General features: G+C 31.6%; 1 protein-coding gene across 1 annotated transcript in view; it reads right to left on the bottom strand.

Moving 5' to 3' along the window:
• Positions 1–935: 935 nt before the first annotated feature.
• LOC129226854 (multiple PDZ domain protein-like) overlaps positions 936–25,321 on the bottom strand; it is a 128,729-nt gene continuing 104,343 nt past the window's right edge. Inside the window, exons 11-17 of the mRNA XM_054861484.1 lie at positions 20,460–20,555; positions 19,439–19,534; positions 17,282–17,446; positions 11,070–11,855; positions 10,170–10,361; positions 3,997–4,088; positions 936–3,433 (exon numbers count right to left, since the gene is read on the bottom strand). Coding sequence (XP_054717459.1) covers positions 3,415–3,433; positions 3,997–4,088; positions 10,170–10,361; positions 11,070–11,855; positions 17,282–17,446; positions 19,439–19,534; positions 20,460–20,555 — 1,446 coding nt within the window. The 3' untranslated portion in view covers positions 936–3,414. The remainder of the gene's footprint in view (positions 3,434–3,996; positions 4,089–10,169; positions 10,362–11,069; positions 11,856–17,281; positions 17,447–19,438; positions 19,535–20,459; positions 20,556–25,321) is intronic.

Here is a 25,321-nt window from a genome sequence, read left to right as displayed (position 1 = left end):
TAGATGAAAATGATAAAAACATAGTCATGATATGTAAAATTTTTATTGTACTAATACTTCAATCACAGACAAAGGCAATGCATTTCAGGGAACATTATACATTCAGCAGAGTTTTGCATTGTAACATTTCGACGAATGCTTTAAAAAAAAGTGCAACTTTTTTAGTGTTAAACCTGTTATTTCAGCAACATCTGCATGTTCAATAAACAATGATACCTCAATCTGTTCAGTAAAATGGTTTCACTTAAAAGTGAAATTTTTATGAGAGTCAAAGAGAAAGAATTAATTCATTAAATACAGCTCTTCATTTTCAACGAGATGCCAAATTCTATTCTCTAGTGATATTTCAATAGAGGGTAGAGCTCATTTTTTTTTCCTTTTTTGAAAGATGATTCAAATTTTTCATCCCTATGTTATGCAAAACAGAGTAAGGATAACGTCTATACCGCGTGCTTCATTGGAAATAAAAATGTTATGCTAAATTTTATTACATTTTTATTATCGCAAAGGTTTGCATTTGCAAAAGTTGGGATATTGAGAAAAGTCACCAACACCAGAAATATACAAGGACTTTGAGCATCAAGATGAAAATTTTGTGTGTATGTGTGTGGAAATTTCAGAATGTTCTGTTCGCCAATACAGATTTGTTAAATGACAGTTAGTTTGGCCGAATTTACAATGTTATCACCTTTGGCTTGGTGGCGAATGATTAGTGTGGGAGTGTGGGCCATTGATTTGTGAAATAAATTTTACAATCAGGATAACAATAATACTATCCTTATTTTCAAGACTGTTTTCCGAAAATTGTTAAGTATACAATCTAGTTTGTGTAAGGAGAGTAGAAGGCAGGAACAGTAAAAACAGTAAAATTTTGGAAAATAACCAAAAAGTTAACATTTACCCCCCGCATTTCAGGAAAAGTCCCAAAAAAAAAATTGTTTACATTTGAGAAAAAAAGGCAACAAATCTTTTATTTAACGATTTTCTTCACGATAAAAACTACAAATTTTAATAAAAGCATTGTTACAGAAAGTTGACATGAAGCACTGAATAATAATTTGAATGGAGGAAAGCCTTCGAAAAATAGGGATTTTATTTTGAAATCCAAGAATCACAATTAATATATTTATTAATATTGTTTTGATGAAGTGAATTTCAAAGTGTAACTTCGAAATTGAACAAAGCTACGTAAATCATTGATAATCGCGCGAAACGAATGAGCCTCTTTTTTATGTAGGACCATCATGCACTGGAAAAAAAAAGCGATTTTAAACATGCTAGGAACTACAGCGTAGCATCTATACGAATTAGCTGGGTAATTCTTATCGGCAGAATCATTTCTGTATATTCTGTCATAAGAATTATCTTGCTGGCAAAAAGAAGATATTATAATATTATTCTTGCTTATGGAGGCAATGAGAAGATTTACTAGATTTTCAATGTCACACCCGAAACCTTTTCAAGTAAGTACCATTGTGATTGTTTATCATACAAATACTTTGTGATATTACTTACACCTAGTATGTAATAAAAATAATGTTATTGATAAAAATTGAAAAAAATACAAAATAATGATGACGGGTTATGTATATTTATTTCTGAAGCTGTGTGAAATTTTCAATCTGGTTAAGAATTTATTAAATACAATTAAACATTAAAAAATACAATTCACTTGAAAATATCAAAATATGAGATGTTTGATTAATATTAAAATGAGAATTCAACAAACAGCAAATAAAAATAGGAAACAGCTGATGTTCTAAATAAAATTACATGTATAAGCAGAAGAGAAGGAACTTAAAAGGAGTATTTCATTTCATAATTTATAAAATTCACAAATAGTACTACTAATATTTTAAAACAAATCATTTATGAAAAAGTAATGGTAACAAAGTAAAGTCAACAGTATCCTAAATCTTTTCATTCTATGGGAAATTCCATGAAATACAAAACACTGAAGATGAAAAGATTCACCTAATAACTTTAATATCAAATATATATAAATGCAATTTTCTTTGGATGGAATGTTAAATTTCTACTTTAAGCTCTAAGCTAAGCAAGTGTTTATTTGGACGGACGTTTTGCGTAAACACATGAATCAAATACTAAATGCATTTTAGTAAAACCTAAACAAACTAAGCTTCCTACATAGGAAGAATATCTTAAATAAATACAAGCACATTAGAAAGAATTACCAAAAATATCATAGTTCATTCCTTTATCATTTTAATTATTTTTTAAAATATTGAACACTTAAATTCTATGTATCAATTTTTGTATATAAGAGAGTCACAGCAATTATCATGAGATTTGATTTCTTAAAATGCATTTAGAGGTCTATGGCGATAAGATAATTTATGAGTAGAACACATTACAGTATAAATGCAATGATATAATGAAAGCATTACACAGTAACCTATTGTTATATGGCATTTGTTGAGAGGGGGAAAAAGGGGGAATCAGCCATAAGAGAAAGTTACATTCAAATGCTCTAAACATTTGCTCTTCTTCTCTACAGATAAGAAGCCTATGTGTGAAATGAAAAAGAAAGCTGAAGATTTATTACTTTGTTTGTTAGACAAAAGGGAATAGAAACATTCCCTTTTTAGTACCATTTCAAAATAGTTGTTTACTAGAAATCAGTGATCGAACACTCTCTTCCTTTAAAAAAACTAAAGACATTTTTTTTTATAACTTTAGTGGTGGTTAAATATTACAAGAAGAATGTTTCTATCCCCAGCCCCAAGAGGAAAAATATTGGTGTATGTGAAGAGCCATTTAACGATCTACAATATAATCTAAAGATACTGTATTATGCTTAATTTAACAGAGAACAGACAGGTCGATGTTAGCTCCCATGAGTTACAGTGCGGAATTGGGGGAGAAATCTTTGGATATTAAAATGTTGATTATTTGAACAGAACATTGATTTAAATATATCAAAAATAAACTAAAATGATACTGAATAGAAAAAAAGGGAGAGAGTAACTTTTGAGTAGATAATATAGTAGTGCACTGAAAAATCACTTTAAAGTTGAAGGTTAAATTATAAAAAAAAAATCATGTTATCATGCAACATAACATGAATCAGTAAAGCATTGTGCACCACATATGATAAAGAGGAAATTTAATTCTAGTGAGAGAAAAAAAATGTTAAACAAGATACATATAATGTGTAAATTACAACGGATAATACTGAAAATTGATCACATCACTAATCAAAACAAGTGTAAAATATAAATTACTCTGAGACAACTCTTAAATGGCAATAGATGATGATGAAGCAATGTACAACCATGCAATTTGTAAGATATTACAATAACTCTCAACTTCAAATGGATTCAATTTGATGATCTATGGCTTTCGAATGACTAACTTCTATTAGTGACTAGAAGGCATGAGATAATTTCAAGATCATGGTCTTTGAATTAACCTGAAAAATGTACGAATATACACTTCAGTCATCAAAATGTTACAAAAACCATAAAAAATATATTTCCGAAAAGATTATAGGAAATATCTTTTCAATAACTTAAAGAAACAGTCTTAAAACATTTTGATCCAGTGATTCATTTTTTTCAACTATTAAACAACTTACAGACTGGTGGTGTGCGAATAAATATGTAACAGCACTAGTTTTCCCAGTAAATAAAACAGATTTTTAAAAAAATCAAAAATGTCTAAATGCTGATTGTACCAAATTTGAAATAGTCAAATAGCAAAGGACTTTTATATGACTAACAATCGATCTCTTTGAAATCCTTTTTCTAAAAATCTAGTAATCTCTCTAGAATTTGATAAAATTTTACTATGAAAATCTACATATATATTTTTTTTTCTGAAAAAAAAAAGGTTGCCAATAATGTATTTTTATCTATTTACTAAATGCTTTTTAAATCATTTTGTCCACCTGGAAAAACTAAAATAATTTCTTGCAACCTCATTTCGGGCATGATCGATTGTTTGGAAAACTTCTGAATTAAGAAAATAAAATACCTGCAAAAAACCATTCTGATAACACCTCTGGTTTTCCTCAAAATATCAATCACTTCACTTGCTGGTTTTCTCAGCATGCATTCTCGATTCACCTAGAAGAACAATAAGGTGTAAACATTAAGTGAATTTTCAAAAGCACAAGCCATTTGTTGGATTACTTCACACAGCTAAAAACAAGCGGAAAAGAACAAGAAACATGCAAATTTATAAAGAAAATGTTAAGTAAACAATATTAACTTTATATTCTTTTTAAATGTTAATCACTGCCCTAAGTAATAGGGAAGGTGAGCTTCCTTAAAATACTTTATTTATTATTCAAAAAATAATGCAAATTTAATATTAAACGGTTTCAAGTCACCTTGAAAGAAAAAAAGCAAGATTTTTAAAATACAGAAGACAAAGGCATTTTTTTTCCCTTACAATAATCCAGCAACCATTACACCTATCCTATTAAACCCCTAAAATACATTTCCCCTCTCAACTATAGAGCTGAGAATAATCACATCCCTTCTCTAACAAAATGAGTTTAAAGCCTATTATAATATTTCCATATTAATGGCTTGTTTTAGTAATCTTTATTTACAGCATTATTTAAGCAATATTTACATTACTCTGCAGATTTATCCTTTATACACGAAGATTTATCAATTACATATATAAAATTAAGTTTTTAACTTTTATTTTGTTAACATAATCATGCATTAACAAATCAGTATAAGGCTTCCAAATATTAAAAGAAATCACATAACATACACATAAGGGGAGAGAGAGAAAAAACTAGAAAAAGTGCGCAAAATTTGAACTGAATCTCATATGGGCACATACATAACAAAAAGATGGTTAACAAATTTTGTTTAAATGAAGGCATAAATGCAAATTCCTCTTTAACATGGAATTGCATGCTTACAGAAGAATATGAAAATAGTATTCTGCGCAATAATATGCATAATGAACTGAAAAAATGCAATTTTTATCATTATTTATTTCTCAGTAAAATGAAAAGAAATTCAAGAAAGGGAGGGGGGAGAGACAGGGGTGCCCATCCCCCCCAAGCTTAATGGCGCAAAATCCCCCCCAAAATTTTTCTCGCTTTCGAATTGGGTTAAACATAACAGTTTTTAGAATGTGCAATTTCCAGTCAAATTCACGGGGGGGGGGGGGGGGGGGGTAGCGCTAACAAATACCATTTGAACTGAAATTTTGTTGGATTGTTGACCTGCCTTGCCTTCCCGAATTTTAAAACGTGGACCTTGAGTAAACAAGTTTTGGGTACCCCTAAATTTTGTTACACCTTATTATTATTTTTTTTTAAACGTATGAATAATTACAGGGACAACTTTTTGCTTGGGATGGAGTCATTACTAGATGTATACAATATGAACCGTGAAACGGAAATTTATTGTCACTTAGATATAGGGTCCGGGGAGTTTCTCCACCGGAAAATTTTCGAAATTGTAATTTTAAAGCCACAGTTTTACACGATCTCTGGTGATGTTAGGGGAACAAAAGGTTTGGTGGCCCCTTCCCAGTAATTTTTCAATATTGAAACTTTAAAAGTGCAATTGTAAATAGTCTACCGTTGTGTTAAGGAGGGCTTTCCTTTGTTTTCAAAATTGTAGTTCAAAAAAACGCAGTTTTAGAGTATCTGTGGTAATGTTAAGGAAAGAAGAGATCCTAGGGCTCGCCCCTGGAAAATTTTCAAAATTAAAATCTTAAAAACGCTATCTATGGTTGGGGGACAAGCAGTTTTCTGAAACTGAAGTTCTAAAATCGCAATTGTAGCCGACCTTTGTGACGTTTAGAAAAAGAGTTTTCGGAAGCTCTCCCGGAATTTTCTTGATATTGAAACCCAAAAAAAAATTTAAGACGACTTTTTAATAATGTTGACGAGAGTGGGGAGGAGGGAGAGGAGCGCTTCTCTTAAACTTCCGAACTTGTGGCTTTAGAAAAGCAGTTTTGATATATCTTGATAATATTAGTGGAAGGAATTTCGGTGCAATTCCCCCGGCATTTTTTTGAAATCGATACTCCAAAAACGCAATTTTAGGCTTGTCTTTGATTGTGTTAAGGAAAGAAGGGGAGGGGGAGAATCAGGGGCTCTCTCCTATAAATTTTTCAAAATTGCATTACTAGAAACGCGGTTTTAGATGACTCTTAAATGATAAAGAGGGTGTCATTCTGGAGTTACAGTGGGGGAGCTCTCCTGGAAGTTTTCCAAAATTGAAGTCGCATAGCCAAAAAAGATGGATCACATGACAGATATTTTTCGGAAATCCTCAAAAATGGATTCAGCTATTCTGCACACATCGAAAATCAGATCTCGAGAATTTTAACGAATCAAATATCCTTCTATACATATCAGATATGGAAGAAAGTAAATATGATTTACGAAAAATAATTTAAACACCTTAAGAACAGACTGTTCTACTTCCATCAGCGAAAACCAACATCACTGAAAGTTTTAATAAAAATCATCTAATGATAAATTGAAATAATCAGTTTAAAAATGGTAGAGAAGATGGGAGTAAAGTGAAATGAAAAATTCTTTATAAGCTTAAGCTAGTTAATGAAGAAAATATATAAATTGTCGATTGGAGGGATAAAAAATATGTAATTCGCAAACTTCAAAACTAGTTCTTAACGATTGTCAAGGTGCAAATGAATCAATGAAAGAGTAGAGCATACTGATCAGAATTATTACAATTAATAAAACATTTTTGACCTCCCTCCCTCTCATCACTGCCACGTGTATTCATCATGCAGAATTGTGCTACTTCCAGAAAATTTATATAAGATATTGAAAAGAAATCAAATCGTCTGATCCAGCTTTGAAACGGACACCAACTCCATGCCGTCTGTGATGCTCCTTTCATTGAAAAAGAGACACGGTCATTAAATTTTGGAAAGAGTACCAGGGCCGTCGCTATTTCAAAAAACTGGGAAGGGAGGGGCGCGCTTTTGGCAGTCCCTTAATTTTTTCAAGCCTATGCTCGAATATGCAGAGAGAGAGAGAGAAGATTTGGTTTCTGGTTTAGCAGGTATAGTCATATTACTAGACATTAGTACTAGCAATATAAATAATCGTAAAGATAATATTCAATCCAAATTAGAGGGTGTCTGAGGGCTACCTTCTTGCATTTTTTCGCAATTTGAAGACATAAAAACTCAGTTTTTAAACTATATTTTAAGTTTGGGGGGGGGGGGGGGGGAGGAGTTCCAAGATAGCCTCTCCCGATATTTTTTTCAATTTTAAGTTCCCAACACAACCGTACGTTATATTTAATTATGTTCAGAAGAGGGGGTCCGGGGGCTCTCCATCGGGAATTTTCAAGACTTTTTTTGAAAAACACAGTTTTAGACGATCTATGGTGATGTTAAGGGAGGAAGAGACTCGGGGTCATCGTTCTATAGTTTTTCAAAATGCAAACTTAAGCACGCATTCCCAATTGTGAATTATTTGTGATTGTGACACGTAAAGGGGGGTCCGGGGGCTCTCCGCCGTTAAAAATTTGGAAATTGTAGTTTGAAAAATGCAGTTTTAGACAATCTATGGTGATATTAAGAGGAAGAAAGATGCGCCCCCCCCCGAAATTTTTTGAAATTTTGAAATCTTAAAAATGCAATTGTAGACTTTTTTTGTTAAAATTCAGTGCACCGCCAGTTTCTTGAAATCAAAGCTCCGAAAACGTAATTTAAGCCAACCTTCGATGGAAGGGAGGGGGGGAGTTTGGAAGGGGCTCGCGACCAGAAATGTTTCGTAATTGAAGCACTAAAAGCGAGATTTAAGACATTTTTCGATGATGTTGGCGAGAGAGAGAGAGAGTGGTATTCTCTCGAAAAACATTTTGATCCGTAGAAACCGCGATTTTAGATGATTTTTGTTAATGTTAATGGGTGAAGAGATTCGGAGTCCTCCCCTGGCAAATTTTCAAAATTGAAATTCAATTGAAGTAATCGCAGACGATTTATTAATACTGTTAGAGGGGAAGAAGGTTTTGGAGATCTCTCCCCTGAAAAATGTTCTAAATTGAAGCCTTAACAATGAAATTTTTGAGGATCTTCGGTAATATTTGGAGGACGACAGTTTCGGGACAACTCGGGGAGTTTTTTTTTTAAGTTAAAGTACAAAAGACGAAATTTATTCGACCTTGAATGAGGATGAATGATTAATTGAGAGGGTGTTTCTCGGAGGTTACATTGGGAGCACTCTCATGGTTTTTCGAAATTGCAGTCCTAAATGGTGTAGGCCATCTTCAATGACGTTAGGCTAAAAAATGGGGTTTGAGAACATTTTTCCGGGATTTTTTTCAAAACCTAAATTTTGATAACTCGCTTCCAGGCCAGCTTTGGGGACGTAAAAAGAAGGGTTTGGAGTTCCCCACTCTTCCTTTCAGTTTGGCTACGTCTCTCCTCTCTTCATTGTCAATTTTAATTACTGATAAACATATTGTGGTAATATTTTCTTACAATTTTCTTTTGCCAAACACCATTCATTGCTTGGATTTTCCATAACAAAACTTTCAATTTCCCCCCTAATATTTTTGCTTTCTTGCAATACAAGCGTTTTGCGGCCTTGGAAAAAGGACTTTTAACATTTAGAACAGATGTGGTAATTTTCTGCGATACCTTAGGTCTCTATTCCACTTCATTTTTTTTTAAATATGCCACCTGCATCTCTTGATCAAGCTATGATTTACTTACGATTTTTACAATCAAAAATTTAGAACTTTTGGTGTGAGTATTCATTACAATACTCTGAATCTCGCTTTGCATTTAACTGTTATTATTATTATTTTTCCTCTCTATTTCAAATTTATTTAGGCGACCCATACATTTTTCTCCACTTAGCAATGATTTTCAGGACAATATTTTTCATCAAAAAAAAAAATACATATGGGAACGTTTCGACGAACCCTATCCTATGGGCTGTTCTAATGAAGCTGTCCTACTTATTTATGTTTTTATTTATTTTATTTTTTTAAACTGAAGAATCATGAAGCATAGTTTTGTATAACCAGGGTCACCAAGAGACAAAGCGTGCACCATGTCGCCTTTCCTCCCTCCTTTGAGCCGAGCCATAGTTTCCGACTAGGCAGACATACCCATTCTGCGGTCTAGTGAAGAGTGTACTGTACTGAATACCTTTTTTCTTTTGCTTTAATAAAAATGTTTGAAGCGTACATTTCCGATACTCTTAATAAAAGAGAATCAGGAATGTTCCTAAGTTGTATTTTAAAATTACATTTCCTATTCAAATTTCACAGAAAAAACTTTTTGTCACCATTATTTCAATTGTTCATTTATAATTACTAATTTAATTTTCCAAAACAACGAAGAGTTTCTCTTTCTCTTTGTTCGTTTTCATCGCTAAAATGAAATTGGCGGCTCCACTTCTGAAAAACTGGGGGGTGTAGCACCCCCCCCCCCTCTTGGCGACTTATCTTCCGGCTATGAAATCGCTACCGATCACGCGTATAAAGGTTTCGAGTTGCATTTAAAATTTATTTAACAAGATTATAGCTCCTACTGTATATAAGTTAGAAGTTTCAAATAAATCTCAAAGGCAGAAAACTTCGTTCTTTCAATTAGGACCATCATTTTTAACTTATGGGCAAATTTTTACTACCATAATTGTGAAAAACATTAAGTCGGTTTTTAATTAATATCTCCGGTAATTAAAGTTCTACAAAAACGAGGCCCAAAGCTAAGAACACTTTTGATCAAGTCATCTTTTGAACGAAAAATGAACTATCAAAATCGGTTCATCTGTTTAGGAGCTACGATGCCACAAAAAGACACACTGATACAAACTTTTAAAACGTATTTCCCCTTCCTTTTTGCTTGCAACTTTGGGGGGGAGGGGGATACAAATTGGCTTCTGAAATGATACCTTATAATTTAAATAGGGAATAAAACTTAATTTAAACGGAATTTAAGAGTTTTTTACTCAAATATTTAAGAAATTTTAAAATAGAAATGATCCGTTTAAGATCCGACAAAAAAATAACGGATACGGATCTTTATTTTCCCTCGGCAATCCGCGGATACGGATACCCGGAACATCACTAGTGCAAACATACTCTAACAAACCCGTTCATTCATCATCAGTTATGTAACTCACAAACTTGCAACTGAGTTATAAAAATTAAGTTTTAACTCGCTTAACAACAAACCTCAACCAAGCGGTCTCCAACTTTAATCCTTCCATCTTTGTCTGCAATACTGACAGGATAAACTGCTTTTACTTCACAGGCAATGGGCAGCTTATTTCTGGGGCTTTCAGGAGACTCATCTTTAGGATCACAAAGACTAAAACCAAGGCGACCATGCCATCCTCTATCTAAATCCACATCAAACGTGTGTACCTGCACAAAAATTCCAATAAGTGTTTGAGTTTCACAAAAAGATCCATACAATACATTTATATTTCTGTTGTTGAAAGCAAATTGCTTTACTGAAAGTGTCTTAAAATATAGCATTTGTACAAAAAAGGATTAATAATGTTTGCAAGGTAAAATAGAGGGAGGTTCAAATTAGACCTAATCATTCATCTCTTTGAAACACAGAATTAGTACATTTTTACAGATAAAATACAAACTATTTCAGTGGCCACAAATAATTTAATGTTTCAGTAAATTATTAAGAAGGTAAAAACCTAACATTCCATATTTAAAATTGAATCTGAACTATTGATTCCACTAAAAAACCATTGACAAATCCCTGCCATTATACTATCAAAAAAGAACAAAGCTGCATTACTTTGGCATAAAAAACAATGTTGCAATCTGAAAAACATTGGAGAATTCACACTAACTGTGAGAGTAACAAAATTCGTGTTTTAACTTTTCAGCTGAAACACACTGCATTTTAATGAAGGTGGAAAGATGCATTCGCATGCCTCAAATCCTTAGGAGAGGATTGATTGTTTGAACTAAAAAGTCTTATACACTAGATAACTCCTTAAATAAATTGTAATGTATTTTTTTTTCAATAGAGAATATTATTCAAATATGTTATTTGGTAAAATACATATTATAATTTAATTGTAAAACAAAATGTTAAATGATACATACCCATTCATTAGCATAACTTGTAGATCGAGGGAAAGGTATTGGTCTGTCATCACTGTCCTCCTCTTCATCACATGCAGTTGTGGATGACGTAAGCACTTGACTACTTGGATTATCCAATGAATCTGTTGACACTTCATACAAAATTTCAGGACTACTAGATTCTTCAGAATCTGGCAAAGTGTGACCTCTCCATTTCAATAAATTCTTACCCTTTTTTCCGGTATTGGAATCGTTCTCGCTATTATCACCAGTTTTTACTTCCACAGTTGGGCACATTACGCTGGACTGCCGGTGGAAACTATCATCATTACCAAATCCTGTCAATCGTTTTCTTTCTGAAGAGTTAAGTACATCAAGAGACTTAGGTCTCTGATTTCGCTGAAGACCTCCTCCCTCCATATATAACTCTTCTGACATTCCACATAGTTCCATGCTTTCATCCAAACTTTCATCGATCAAATGTTCCTGCCCACTTGATGAGGAGCTACTGGTGCTTTCTGTCGAAGAGCTGCTAGGCGCATTCGAGAGCCTCCCGATTTTTCTTTTGATCTTTCGATTGAGATTACCATTCTCAGGATTATTTACTTCTTTGTGTTTCACTCTGTCATTTAACAGTTCAACTGCTTCCCATCTTAGTGGTTTCGTTATAGTATATTCATCTTCGAAGTTGCCAGGAGTAAGAGGAGGATCCTCACGGAAAAGCTTCAAAGTTACTGTGTCTGGAGTGTTTCGAATGAATTCAATTGCCTCTGCATTAGACATACTGGAAACAGTGGTTCCATTAACCTAGAAATACAATTTTGAATTTTATTTACATAGAAATATATTTCATTAATTCAACAGTTCTCTTTATTTTTAAGTACAAAATGCAACTTAATATACTCACTTTTATTACTTTTTTTACAATAAACAATATTACTTATGATTATAAATTCTGACTGCAGTTAAGGTTGGTATTTTTAAAAAATTATTTGATTAGAGAATGATAGATATTTTTTTGATAAGCAGCACTTTTTTTTTATTACTTATCACTAATCGTAATTATAAATTCATATTTTAAATAAATAATTTACTAAAAATAAATTAATAATTTAGCTAGAAAGTGTAACAGTAGCATTTTAAGAAATCTTCTTAAAGTGCTAATGAATTCCGCAAGAATAACTTCCATTAAGTAAGGTAATCTGAGAATTTACAAAACAAGGGCTCTGCCTCCTGATCAATATATGCTGAATGCTCATTTTTTTTTCATCGCAAAGTTTTAAATAGTGAATTAGAAAGAATGTGTTACAAGTTCTGTTTGGAACAAAAAGCACCCCTTTTCCAGGTTTCAAACTAACTTGCAGAGTTGTAGGTGCAAAGAAGCTCTTGAGCATTGCAAAACGGTAATTTTATACCTTTCAAAAGATGCTTTCAAATTCGTGGTATTTGTTTTTCTTTTTAGCTCCCGGCTTGAACTGAGTCAAGCCTAGGATTTTCAGTTAAAATGGAAACACTTATGTCTGCTGTTCTAATTAGTTGAGAAAGTTGGAATATGCTTTGTTTGATACAGAAAAAATAAATTAATTAATGGTCACTATTTTGTTTCAGGTGTACGCAAAAAGAAAGTTGTCAGTTCCACCAGTTTTTGTTACTTTTTTTTGCAAATGGATGAGCAATCAAAGATTTGCTAAGATTGAAAATAATTTACTGTCAGCCTTCCTTAATTGAATATCGTTGGTTCCAAGAAATATTATTCGATTAAAAGGGGTATTTAATTAAGCGAGGAAATTTTCTTTACCTTTCTAAATTGACAACATTAGTCTTAAAATGTAATAATAATAATAATAAATCAATAGCTATATCAAGGAAATAATTAAAGTTATGAATAAAAAGTTTTTGAAATAAGCTAAGAAAATAACAAAACAGTTTAATAGTATAAATAATATAATATTAGTATAATTTAAGTTTTATTGAATTAGTAATTACAAAAATTAACTTACAACTTGAGTTATAAAATTTTTGTTGTGTTCATGGGTTGTTTGGGAACACTTTTCTAACTCCTTTCTTTCTCCTCCTCGTTTGCAATGTTTTACATTTTATATTTTTCAATTGATTATACTATCTGAAATGTGTATATTTCTTTGTGTTATTTAATTTAAGTTACTACAGACAGCGCTACCTATTTTTTTTTTTTTTTTGAAATGGCAACCACAAAAGAAATTAGAATAGTGAAAATGTTTTGATGAAATATGAATGCTGTTTTTCTTGCCTGAAAAATATTATTAAATATTTTAAAATCAATAATAACTTTTAGTTAATTTATTTCTAATTTATTCAAAATTTTTCTCAGCAAATATATTTGCAAAAGCTTATCAGTATTATCCAGGGAAATTATTTGATTAAGCGAGGATCTTTAACATTGCATCTATGGGTTCTGGGAGGTTTTATTTGTATAAGTGGGGTATTCGTTTGTCTGTTACTCGATTAAGCGGGGCTGACAGCAGGGGCGGCAAATAGGGGGGTCAAGAGGGGGCGGTCGCACCCCCAAATTTTTTGAGCAGAAAGATAGAAAATGGGTGAATTCAATTTATGTAAGTCGGAAATCAATGTTCATTGTTCATTAAAGGAAATCTTGCTGGTTCTCAGCAACTATTTAATGAAACTCGACACATTCTCAGACTAGAAAAAGGGGTTTTTGTTATTTGGATGATAACTTAGAAATTCATAAAGTATTTTCGGCTTTTTCAGAACATAGAAAACTGATAGAGAACCATGGTTAATTTTAACTAAAGAAGACATTGCCTCATATAGGCTAAATATTTCACACTTGTGTGCCCAGTGTAACGATATTACGTCCAATATGAGAGTCTCGTGAAAAGTGGTGTGGCTGTATGGTTTTCACAAGAAAATTCCTTGATATTTTACATTCACTTTTACGCTAATTTTTTAAGTGAATATTTATTTAATGAGTGTTCATCTCTTTCTTCTGCTAGAAACACGTTTCAGCTGCTCAATACATTATAATGCTTTCATAGAAACTTCTTAAAAATGCATGTGATTATTGAATAAAAAAAAGACATATCAACCAACTCTATAATTATGCAATCGCGAAGTGACACAAGATAATCTTTAAGAGTTAAATGATAAAAACATTTCCCTATAACTTCAAAGTAGTGATTTGACGACTGGAAGAATAATTGCAAAACGATTCTTTCAATGGTGAAAAAGCTCATGCCTTTTAGCATGTACTAGCAAAAATACCCGGCGTTGCCCGGGTATGTAATAGTTACGAGAAACAATCGTTATTTGCCCTTGTTTTCTGTTTTAAGCGAAAGAATTTAAAACAAACCTTTTTGACGTGATTAAAAATCGAGCTTCTTCCTTACTCAAAAAACTAAAATAGCAATAAGTATAAAGAACAAAATAGTATTCATTTAGAAACGAAAGCACAACGTTTAAGCGTATACAAATTTGAAGAATTTCCGAAATATGAAATTAAACTTTACATGTTTAAAAAGATTTATCTGTTAGTACTTTTTTTTACATCTAAAACCTTCTCTGTATGGCTATTGGTGTACGAACTGTTTTAAAAAATGTAGCCGCCTGTGTTCCCCTTACACTTGCTTTAGTTTTTTTGGGAAATTTCAATTATTGTGGGCACTTAGTGCGGTTTAAAATGTTACCAAATTTGCGAGAATCATTTTGGGACACCTTCGATAATACTCCCCCCTCTTACTAATTTTTATTATACAAATATTGTCGCCAGATGCAGAGATACTTTTGGTCAAAATAAAATGGCGCTATACGGTTTCAACCAAAATGTTTCCAAAATAAGTAGTAAAATTTGGCGATTGTTTGAAATTGTGCAAAAATAAAAATTTATGGAAGTTATTTTGCTCTTTATATGGATTTGCCTTATTTAGTTGCTGGATTATTTTACACAGTAAATAAAAAAAGTTTTTTAAAAAGATTCTTCGATTGGCGATATTTTGTTTCATGGTGTAAGCTGAGAAACATTATTACGTAGCCTTTGGCTTCAAAAACAGCGACAGTTGGAAAAACTACCAAACGCATCAGCTACTGAAGCTTTCTGCAAAAATTTTCGCGATATTTCTGCTAATTGATCGGATAGCGAGTAAGTGTCCAATCGGCATAAATGAAAATAAAAAAACCGTTAATTACATTTAAGTTCCATTTAAATGGAAAATGATCAGCCAGATCTATTTATTTTTAGCCAATCTTGTGGAAAAACGTTACTTTAAGATTTGACTTGAGAAAAGCCTCAAAAAGTCAGACGAAACACAAAAATATTCAACAATACAACAATTCTAGCTATCGACTGGGAGTTGAGATGATACACTAAATAATGAATTGAATTGATGAAAGCCTTCGAACAGGGAACAAAAAAGCTCATTACTCGTTTTTTATACCACTTAGAAACTTCGAACAGATGCTATCTTCAGCAGAAAAATTAGCGCTTTCGATAGACACATAATGTTAATATGTGCCTGCTTTTTTTTACCCCCATATTGGGGCATTTGTGCGAAAATTTGGACAAATTAGAATAAAAAAGGAACTATCAATCGGATTTTTTTCGAACTGGTCTATAAACCTTCCCAATACCAAACTGAACAAACGGTGAAAGTTTCAGCCAAATCTGCCGGGTAGTTTCTGAGATCTTAAGGGAACAAATTTACCAAACTCCATTTTTATATCGATGACTTCGTTTGAATTTTTATCCAATTTGTTTGCATCGGGAAAAGATTTTTGAAAAATGCTTTACTCTATCAAAATATATATCTTCAATCCGCTACTCGACTATTCAAACCACAGTTCAATTTAAAATTGAAACTGAAAATAGATTTTTTATAGATGTATATTTCAATCAATCAAGAAAAAAAAAACAAATTCTTCTTCCGAGCCAATTTTAAAACGGCGCAAAGAAAAAAAAAATTCACATGATGATGTGAAGTCAAACATTGATTTTTGAACATTTTGTATGAAGTAATAGATTCAGTTTCGAATGAAATTAACACAAGATTTGATGATAATCATTTTTCTGTATGGTTGGCTGGGATTATGGTTTTTTGGATTGGATTTTGAAAACGAAATATAAAAAGTTTCAACTGTGAGTAAAATTTTTAGCATGAGGCAAGAAAAATTACAAGCGATATACCGACAGAATGGTTTTCACATCCAGAGACTGCAGTTTCGTCTTTGTTATGGACTCATAAGTCTGGAATAGTGAATAACAGAGCTGGAAGCAGATGCTATCTCATTGAAGCTGAAAGCGCCTAGATTATTCAATGATGAAAAGTTTAAGCCGCTCATAGTTTTTGAAGTAGCCTGGGTGATTTTGAAGAGCAAGATGAAAAAAGTGTTTTCATACATAACTTTGTGTTACTTCAATTATTTTTTAACTATTATAATCAGCTCAGCTAGTAGAGAAAGATTTTTTTTTATGTCTCAGGAGGTAAGAGAAATATTTTCGAAGCACAAAGGGGGAAAAAATACCTTTTCTAATTAGCTGAATTGGCAAAACAGCACGACATTCGGCACTGATAGATTAGTAACACGATTCCCTGCTCTTCCGAATTCCAAAAATCATGCATTATAACTTTTCCAAAAGGTATAAAAACTTTAGTAGCGAGATGTTTTGTATGATAACTTTTTAGTCAATGAATCAAAATTTTAATTGTTTCTAAACACTAATTTTATTCATACTTAACCGATTTTATGACTACTTCTTGTTAGCTAATGTGTGTTTGGTTTCGCTTTGGGGTTATACATATTTAAGAAACTCGACCCCCCAAATAAAATGGTGAAATGCCGCCCCTGGCTGACAGTATCTCAAATCTTGCAGAAACAGAGGAAAACTACAAATAAAAAGGCCAGGTAAGACATTATTTGTAGCATTATCATTACATCAATCACTGAACAATTGAGACATGAATGTAATTTATGTATTAACATTGCAATTTTTAAAAGATTCATACCCTTTTTTTTTAATTATTATTATTCTACAAATTAGAATTTAAATCAAGAGCTTGCAGTGAATTTTTCTGACTTTTTGTTCAAATTTGTGAAAACTATTTCATAACAAAAATGATAGGATTATTGACTTACAAGTCAAGAAGGTAAAAATAGAATGCTAACCTTGAGATCTTAAAATATGTAAAAATTATAGAGTTATAAAATTAGTAAAATTATGAACAACAGAATTATCAATTTACCTGTAAAATCCTATCACCAGGTTGAATTCTGCCATCAGAAACAGCTGGTTCTCTCACTAACGCTTTAACATAGATTCCTTCAGGAGTATTATCCCCAGTTTTTTCTTTCCTTGAAATAGTGAAACCTAAACTACCCTCTCTCTTGACAAGAGTAATTTCAAATTCCTACAAAATGAAAACTAGTAAATATGGCAAAAAGGCTAATGTTTTCAAATATACACTTATATTAGTAACATGAGAAGTTATGCAATTTCAAACAAAAATTGATTCTTAAAAGAAATTTTTAGGCATTCAATTGCAGACTAAATAATACTAGGTTTTCCTTCTTTTTTTAATGGTGTTGCATACTAATTTCTCAGTATTTGCAGAACCTAGTGCATTTCCCTGGGCTCCCAACAGAGTTTGTTTCTGTCTAGGGAGAAAGTGAGATCTAAATTCTAGAAAAGGGACTGAAAAGTATCTTGATCTTCATTTTTAAAGGTTAAAGTTAAGATTGCACTGACTAATTGGTAGTAGTTGATAATCTGTCACTTAGCCAATTATTTAATCTTCAGCAAATCAGCAGACTTTTATTATTTGTTTCCAATAAAAATTACTTTTGTCCAGAACAAGAAAATATGCTGAATGAATTCATTACATCTATGAATAGCTTTTCATTCTAGCTGCTATGCCAAATTTGATTCAAAACTTTCAAATTATAGAGTTATAATTTGAAAGTGGTAGAGGTGTAACAACACATTCAAATTTGAAAAAGAGAAAAAAATGCCAAACGACAAAATGGTTACAGAGCAAACTCAAAATGAAACGGAGATTTTGAATGAAAAAGGGAATTTTGGGAGAACAAAAGGAATTTTGGAAAAACAGACATTTAGGGACTTTTACCTGCTTGAGAACTAGTTAAGAGACCTGTAGCTGGCATCTATTCTTTCATGTGATATCTCTATTGGCATATATCATAAACACAGAATTTTGATGCCCAGTTTCCCCACCAAATGGAGGCACCTGGTCTCTCTTTGATGCAAAACTGCACTAGGAATTTAATTTTGCCAAGAGTGTTCAAAACAAACAAATACTCAAGGGATCTTTTACATACGAATAATCATACAACATGAATGGTGTTGATTTTCTAATCATAAAAGATGACTTTCGCATTCCTTCATAGTTTGCTGAAGCATTAGGATTGCTGTGCAGATTACCACTGGCATTTTTTGCAAAACCCAAAATGGAACCCATGAAATTCACGAAGACGAAAAGCCAAGATCACGTAAACAAAAATTTTATTCACTTTTTTGTAATAGCTAAAATTGAAGGGCTCGGGGCAAGAATGTGATAAGCCACATGATGTGAATTTTCAGCAATTTCCTACGAAACATATTTGTAGAATTTTTTAGAAGTATTATACATTCTATATCCTGCAATACTAAAACTGGATATGTTTCTCTCCATATATCTATTTATTTCAATTTCAGTTATGAGAACAAAAATTTTGATCGAAAAGTCATTCCTTGTGACTTGTCACATTTCTGCCCTGAGCCCTTCAATTGCAGTTGGGCAATTATCAACCTTAAAAATGGTAAAGTGAAAAATAGTGAGAATAAGTACTAAAATTGACCACTCAATTTTTTGTTCGGGACAATTTCTTAAAAAACGACATAAAAATTGTATTGCATACAGATTACAAGATAGTTCAGGAAAGTTACACAACATAAAGAGAGAAATAACATCAAGCGATAGAGTGGGGAAGTTTTTTTTTTTTTTTTTTAATTTATCTTGTATATATGCAATTTTTAAAATGTGCATTACAGACTGATTCGTCAAAAAACTATATTTTAGTGAAAACACAGCTCTTTATTAGTTAAGTATTTAATAAATGTATCTTTTTCATGAATAAACCCTAGAACTTCGAACAAAATTTCAAAGGACCCAAAAGATCTTGGAGTCAATGACCATGACTTGGAAACCCAAGGCATGGTAGTTCTGATCACTACATGTATATGTGTACTATGTATGTACGAGTATGAGCTATGTATGTATTACAAGAATCTTAAATGCAAAAACTTCATTGAAACATTTATACATACACTTAAACAGGTTGTACATACTTAAAAAGCTGTAATAAGCCGAGTTTGATTTAAATAATATTAAAAAATAGATTACCCCTGTCTCAACATTATAAGTGCTGTTATTCTCAGTTCGAGAAAGTGAACTACTTGCTGAACTGGAAGATGAATCAAAGAAAGGCCAAAATCCACCCTAAAAAGCAAGTTTTTAAATTAATACAATACATTAACGATTTTATCACAAAAATTAAAACCAATAAAAGAAAAGGAAGTTGAGGGATTTTATAACATTTTAATGGTTTTTCTGGTTTAATTCATTTGATGGGAGGAATTTTCATTATTTTCGGCAACCGGAAGTAAAATGTAGGCATTATGTATGACGGAGAAAGTAAACTAAAAAATAGTCATAAAAATAACCTTAAGTATGAATGTCTATAGCATAAAAATCAGGTCTTTTAAATTTTTATAACCTGATGAATAGTTTGAATAAAAATGTAGAATGTATTTCTAGAATGTATTTCATGATAACAAAAACTTGAAATATTTTATAAAAATTATTAATTTATGCAATGAAAAAGAAAAAAAAATTATCATGTCTTTCATACTAAATGCATACTAATTTGAAAAAAGTAACCAAATCTGGTACTCATAATATCTGTAATGCTTTTCTGTGCAAAATTTATGTCCTTTGAATATTTTACACACAGTCATCCCTATTCATAACTAATTAATGGCTATAAGGTTATACAGTAAAACCTGTGAAGTTGACCACTTTTTTCAGGCAGGGAATTAGCCCTTATCATATAAATCAACCTTTGTAAGTTGACCACCTGTTTGTATTGACCACTATAGTAGTGCACCGCAAGTGGTCAACTTACACAGGTTTCACTGTAGCTTCAATTCTTCACTATTTACAGTGTATCATTCAACTTTTTGTAACAAAACTAGGATTATAACCAAATTTTTGTTTGGTCTTTTCAATTTTACTACGAATAAGCAGGGCTATATTAAAAAATTCTGTACTTTTTATGTCCATTTTTATTCCACATTTATGAAACAGTAAAATAGATAATTTACTTTATAAATGGCAAATAGTAAGACTAAAATAACATATGCACCTTGAAAAGAGAAAAAGAAGGAATCAGTGATTTTGATGGACGAAAAACTTTTAAAAGAACTTCAGAGGGAGCTGAACGTAATACTTCTAAGGCTTCCTGAAATAAAAGTTTAAAGTTTAGCTTTAACAATCCTTTTATATCAAAAATTGTTATTTTGAAAGTACATAGAAATCTTTAAATACAGTCATCTTGTTCATCAGCATCATTCTATTTTAACACTCATTTTCCAACTCGTATTTTGTAATTATAATGCAGGATAAGTAAAATGAATTATATCATACATGTTTCTAGACACTACATAATTTCAAAGGAGAGTTGCTATTTGTATTTTGTAATTATAATGCAGGGTAAGTAAAAATAGGGTTTATATCATACATATTTCAAGACACTACACAGGGCCATAACCAGACTTTAGTTTCAGAGGGGGTTTTACCAAAAATTTTTTTGAAACATTTACAAGGTTTATCAAATTGGTTTCATGTGTATTATATTGATTTTTGTTACAATATATTATCTAAATGGAGGGAGGGGATGTTCTTACAAAACGCCATATTGTAACATAAATGAATTTCTCAATAACTACCACAAACACACAATGAGTTTGTGCAATTTTTGAGTCATACTAATTTCATTTCACAAATAAAATTGAAATAAAAATAATAACAATATTATTTTTGTCACCAAAATATAAATAAATAAAAAATAAATAAATAATCAAAAGCATTTCTTTGGATGAAAAATTTCGGAGGGAGTTTGAACCCTATAAACCACCCCCTTGCATACGGCCCTGGCACTACATAATTTCAAAGTACGAGTTTCAGTGAATTAAGTTCAAATCTAATACTTCATGAGGTGCAGGTACAGTCAGAGTTTTGCCTTAAATGAGGGATGAGTTTCAAGACCACTTGCAAAAGTCAAAGTTTCAAATTGTGAAAAAAGGCATTTAAATGACTTTTTGATAAACAAACACCATTATTTTATACAGTAAAACCTGTAAAGTTGACCACCTGTCTATGCTGACTGCTTTTGTCAGGAACAGAATTAGTCCTATCTTATATATTGAAAGAAAACCTCTGTAAATTGACCACCTCTCTATCTTGACCACTAATGTACACCAAATTTGGTTTGGAGTATTGTAAAAAACCCTTTGTAAGTTGATCACTTGGTTTATTTTTTAAAATTTTCTTCAGCAATTATTTTATATTTTATTATTTATTTATTTATCTCTTTTTTTTTTTTTGATAGCTTTCCAAGAAATTTTTTAATGCTTTAACTAACAGACTAGCATTCTACTAACTAAATAAAACCGCAGCATAAAGCTTATGCTGCTCTTTATCGTCCAAACTTGTTTTTCATTCCTTGTTCTATTTAAGTTGTCTGTTCAAAGAAAATAGGTAACAGTACAAAAGTACAAAGTTTTTTCTTTCAGTTGCAATATGTTGTGGCAACATTGGAATTGTGCTAAACAGCAGGCCCAGATCTATAAATTTTGGGCCCCTTGCACAACAAAATATGTAGGGCCTCTCCCTAATAGCCAGCAGTGTCTATATGTAAAGGTAACAAATCTTAGTGCTAGTTTTTTTCAATTTCTAGGGCCGTTAGCCCCTTTAAAGAAGTGGACCCCCGTACAGCGGGTATGCAGATCTGGGACCGGTAAAGAGTAAAGTTACATATTTCTGGTGCAAGGGATTAAGAGATAGAACATTTTAATTTTGCCTTTATTAACTGGGAGAGTCGAGCTTGTTGCTTTTTTTGCTATAAGTTTCATAAAAAAAAGGCTTCAAAAAGAAAGTTAACTGAACTTGAGATTAATAAAAAGTGTGAAATATGAAAATTAATTGAGAAGGGAGAAAGCCAGAAAAAATTAGCTGGGCATAGATGGAATTTCTAGAATTAGTGTCTAATACGGTTGAAAACAAGGAAAAAATGACAAAAATATTTGAATAGTATTTTTAATTAGTGTTTTCATAATGTTAAACAATGAAAGTGAGTTGAACAGAAAGAGTAAGGGTGAATTCGTCAAAAAATGAATACATGGTGCAAGAAATGACAAAAAATAAAAAAAATCATTACCGCCCTTTATAAGTTGACCGCGAAAGTACTGCACCGCGAGTGGTCAACATACACAGGTTTCACTGTACTTGTAAACACCCTTCATTTCAAAACTGCGCAAAGGGGTTTGTGTGCAATACCTTTTCTCGGGAAAAAACAATACAGACCCCGAAGTGGTTTTTTGGGGGGAAAAAGTAGGAAATAAGGAATTAAAAATTAAAAAAGTAGGAAAATTAGGAAAAAAATCACTTAAAAAACTAGGAAAAAATAGGAAGAGATAAGAATAAACAGATTTAGTGTAAACTTCATTTCTAATGTAAAATAAACTAACAGTATTTTTGATTTAAAACTGTCCCAAAAATAAACTAACAGTACTTTTGAATTATTAAAGGGATTTAATGAAAGACTGAGTCAAATAACAAAACGAAAGAAACAAACTGACAATTTTCAATATGAAAAATAAACTAGTGGAAACAAAGGTACTAAATACAAAAATATGAAAATAAAATCCAAACAAAGAAACAGCTTTCAACAATACAGTAATAAAAATTTCAAGAAGAAAAGAATAAAATGCAATATAGCGATCGAAATAATAATAATAATAATAAGAATAAATAATAATAATAATAATAATAATAAAACTCATATTTTGGTGCAATAAAACCATTTTTGTTAAAGATTTGTTTTGTCAAAAACGAAAAGATTCCTTTGAGAGCATCCATTTATCATTTGAAAATATTAACACTTTCAGTTCCTGTTGTCATAAACTATGATACAAAAAGCAAAGCAAATATTAAATTAGTTTTAGTTGAAAATAATCAGCAACTGACATGCGTTTTTGCATAAGCAGGGGCAGATGTTTGAGTTTGAAAAAAAAGGAAATAGACTATAAGTGCAGAACTAAAATAAATTTGTTCTTAAATATGGGACATAAAATTCATAATAAAATAATTAAACTAAATAAATAACGAAATAAGTAAACTAAAGAGTTTATATTATGTTATATATTTTTAGTATACAAGAAAATTTTTCTTTCAGGAACTTCATTTAGGGGGGGGGGGTCAGTGAGAAAAATTTCTCCCTTCCCTGGCTTTAGAAAATTAATGCTTAACTATAAGTTTGTGTGGTTTTTATCGTTTTCAGACAAAATTTGCATTCAGAACACATACTTTGCTAGCCATCCCCGGTGGAAAAATCAAAACGACGGGCCAGTTTTAATTTTTAACAAGCAATAAAAACGAATATTGTTTTATTGGTTTGATGATTTTTTAGCTCCTTCTTCCAAAATTTTTGTCACGGAAAAAAAAAGGGATAATCATGCATGGTAAACAATTCATTTCTCACCATACAACAAAAATATTCATCCGGAAATTGTTCACGAAATTGAGAGTGATGGGGGGAGGGGGGAGCAACTCCTCGATATTGATGATATATCAGATTAAGAAATATGTATTAAAAAGAAATACAGTACATATTTGCTTGTGGCTCTATCCCCCCCCCCCCCTAACTTTAAAAAATGTGAAGAAATAAAAACGGTATCTTGCATTTAAATTGATTTCTAATTTTTCTCCAAAAATCGGAAACTTTTGCCCATCTAGGTTTTGCCGAGTTTTTTTTTTTTTTTTTGCAAATACATTCTTTACAAAGAAAGAAACTGAAATTTTATAATCATGTTTCCTATTTAGAATGAACAATAATCATATTTATGTATGAAAAAAGTTAGTTTCTGTGATTATTTTTGAAGTGTTCCGTTTTTGCGAATTTCTGTTATATGTCGCTTTTATTTTGTACTAACATCAAGAAAATATGTACTGTGTACAGGTTTTTCAATTTTTGCTTCCTTACGTTCCTTTTAAGGTTTTACATTGCCTTTCTGTTTAAATAGAGCTCCATTTCCTTTGTAATCATCTATACAAAAAATTGGTGAATAGGAAATTCGGCTTTTCCCGCACTTCTTTTACACTCGGCCGTTTACTTTAATTAAAGCTTCTAATTAATGAGTAAGCAGTGGCGGATTGGTTAAAGAAATCGGCCCTGGCATAAAGGGATGTCGCGTCCCCATAGTTCCTATAGATACTCATTTTCACAAAAATGATTGGGGAACGATATCACTTAAATGTGAGGAAATTATTGAAAAAAATTAAATACTTTCTTTTAAATAAAATTCAACAGATGGAATTCTTTTCTGTGTTTTAATGGTGAACAATTGATACAAGATAAGCTAAACCTTTGTTTGTAAAAAAAAAGGTGATTGTACTAATCTATTTAAGTATTTTTAAGTGTCTGGTGCTGTATTGATTATTTACGTAATGATCTCTTCTAACATTACTTCAGTCAGAATAGGGAGATTATTAGGGAGGCGAGGGGTATGGAAGTTATTAAATATTAACATTAGAAACTTAATTGTAAGTTTAACATTGAGTCAGAAATATGGGGTCCTGGGAACTCTCCCCCGGAAAAATTTTCAAATTGTAGTACTAAAAATGCAATTTTAGATGATCTCTGTTGAAGTTAGGGAGAACGGAGGTTCGAGGGTCCTCTTCCGGCATTTTTTTGGAAGTGAAACTCAGAACTTGCATTTATATGTTATCTTCAATCATGTTAGGAAGATGAAGTCCGAGAAAATTTCAAAATATTAGCTCTGAAAACGCAGTTTTAAAAGATTTTGGGTGATGCTAGGGAAAGAAGAGATTCGAGCAACATCCATCAAGAATTTTTTTGAAATTGAAATCTTAAAAAGGTATAATTGTAAGCTTTTTTTTTTTTTTTTGATAAAAACTAGGACATCGACAGTTATTCAAAAGTTAAGT

The sequence above is a fragment of the Uloborus diversus genome, chromosome 7 (genome assembly GCF_026930045.1).
Source record: "Uloborus diversus isolate 005 chromosome 7, Udiv.v.3.1, whole genome shotgun sequence".
Taxonomy (NCBI): domain Eukaryota; kingdom Metazoa; phylum Arthropoda; class Arachnida; order Araneae; family Uloboridae; genus Uloborus; species Uloborus diversus.
Note: the sequence above shows the minus strand (reverse complement) of the source record. Positions and strands in the feature narration are given on the sequence as shown.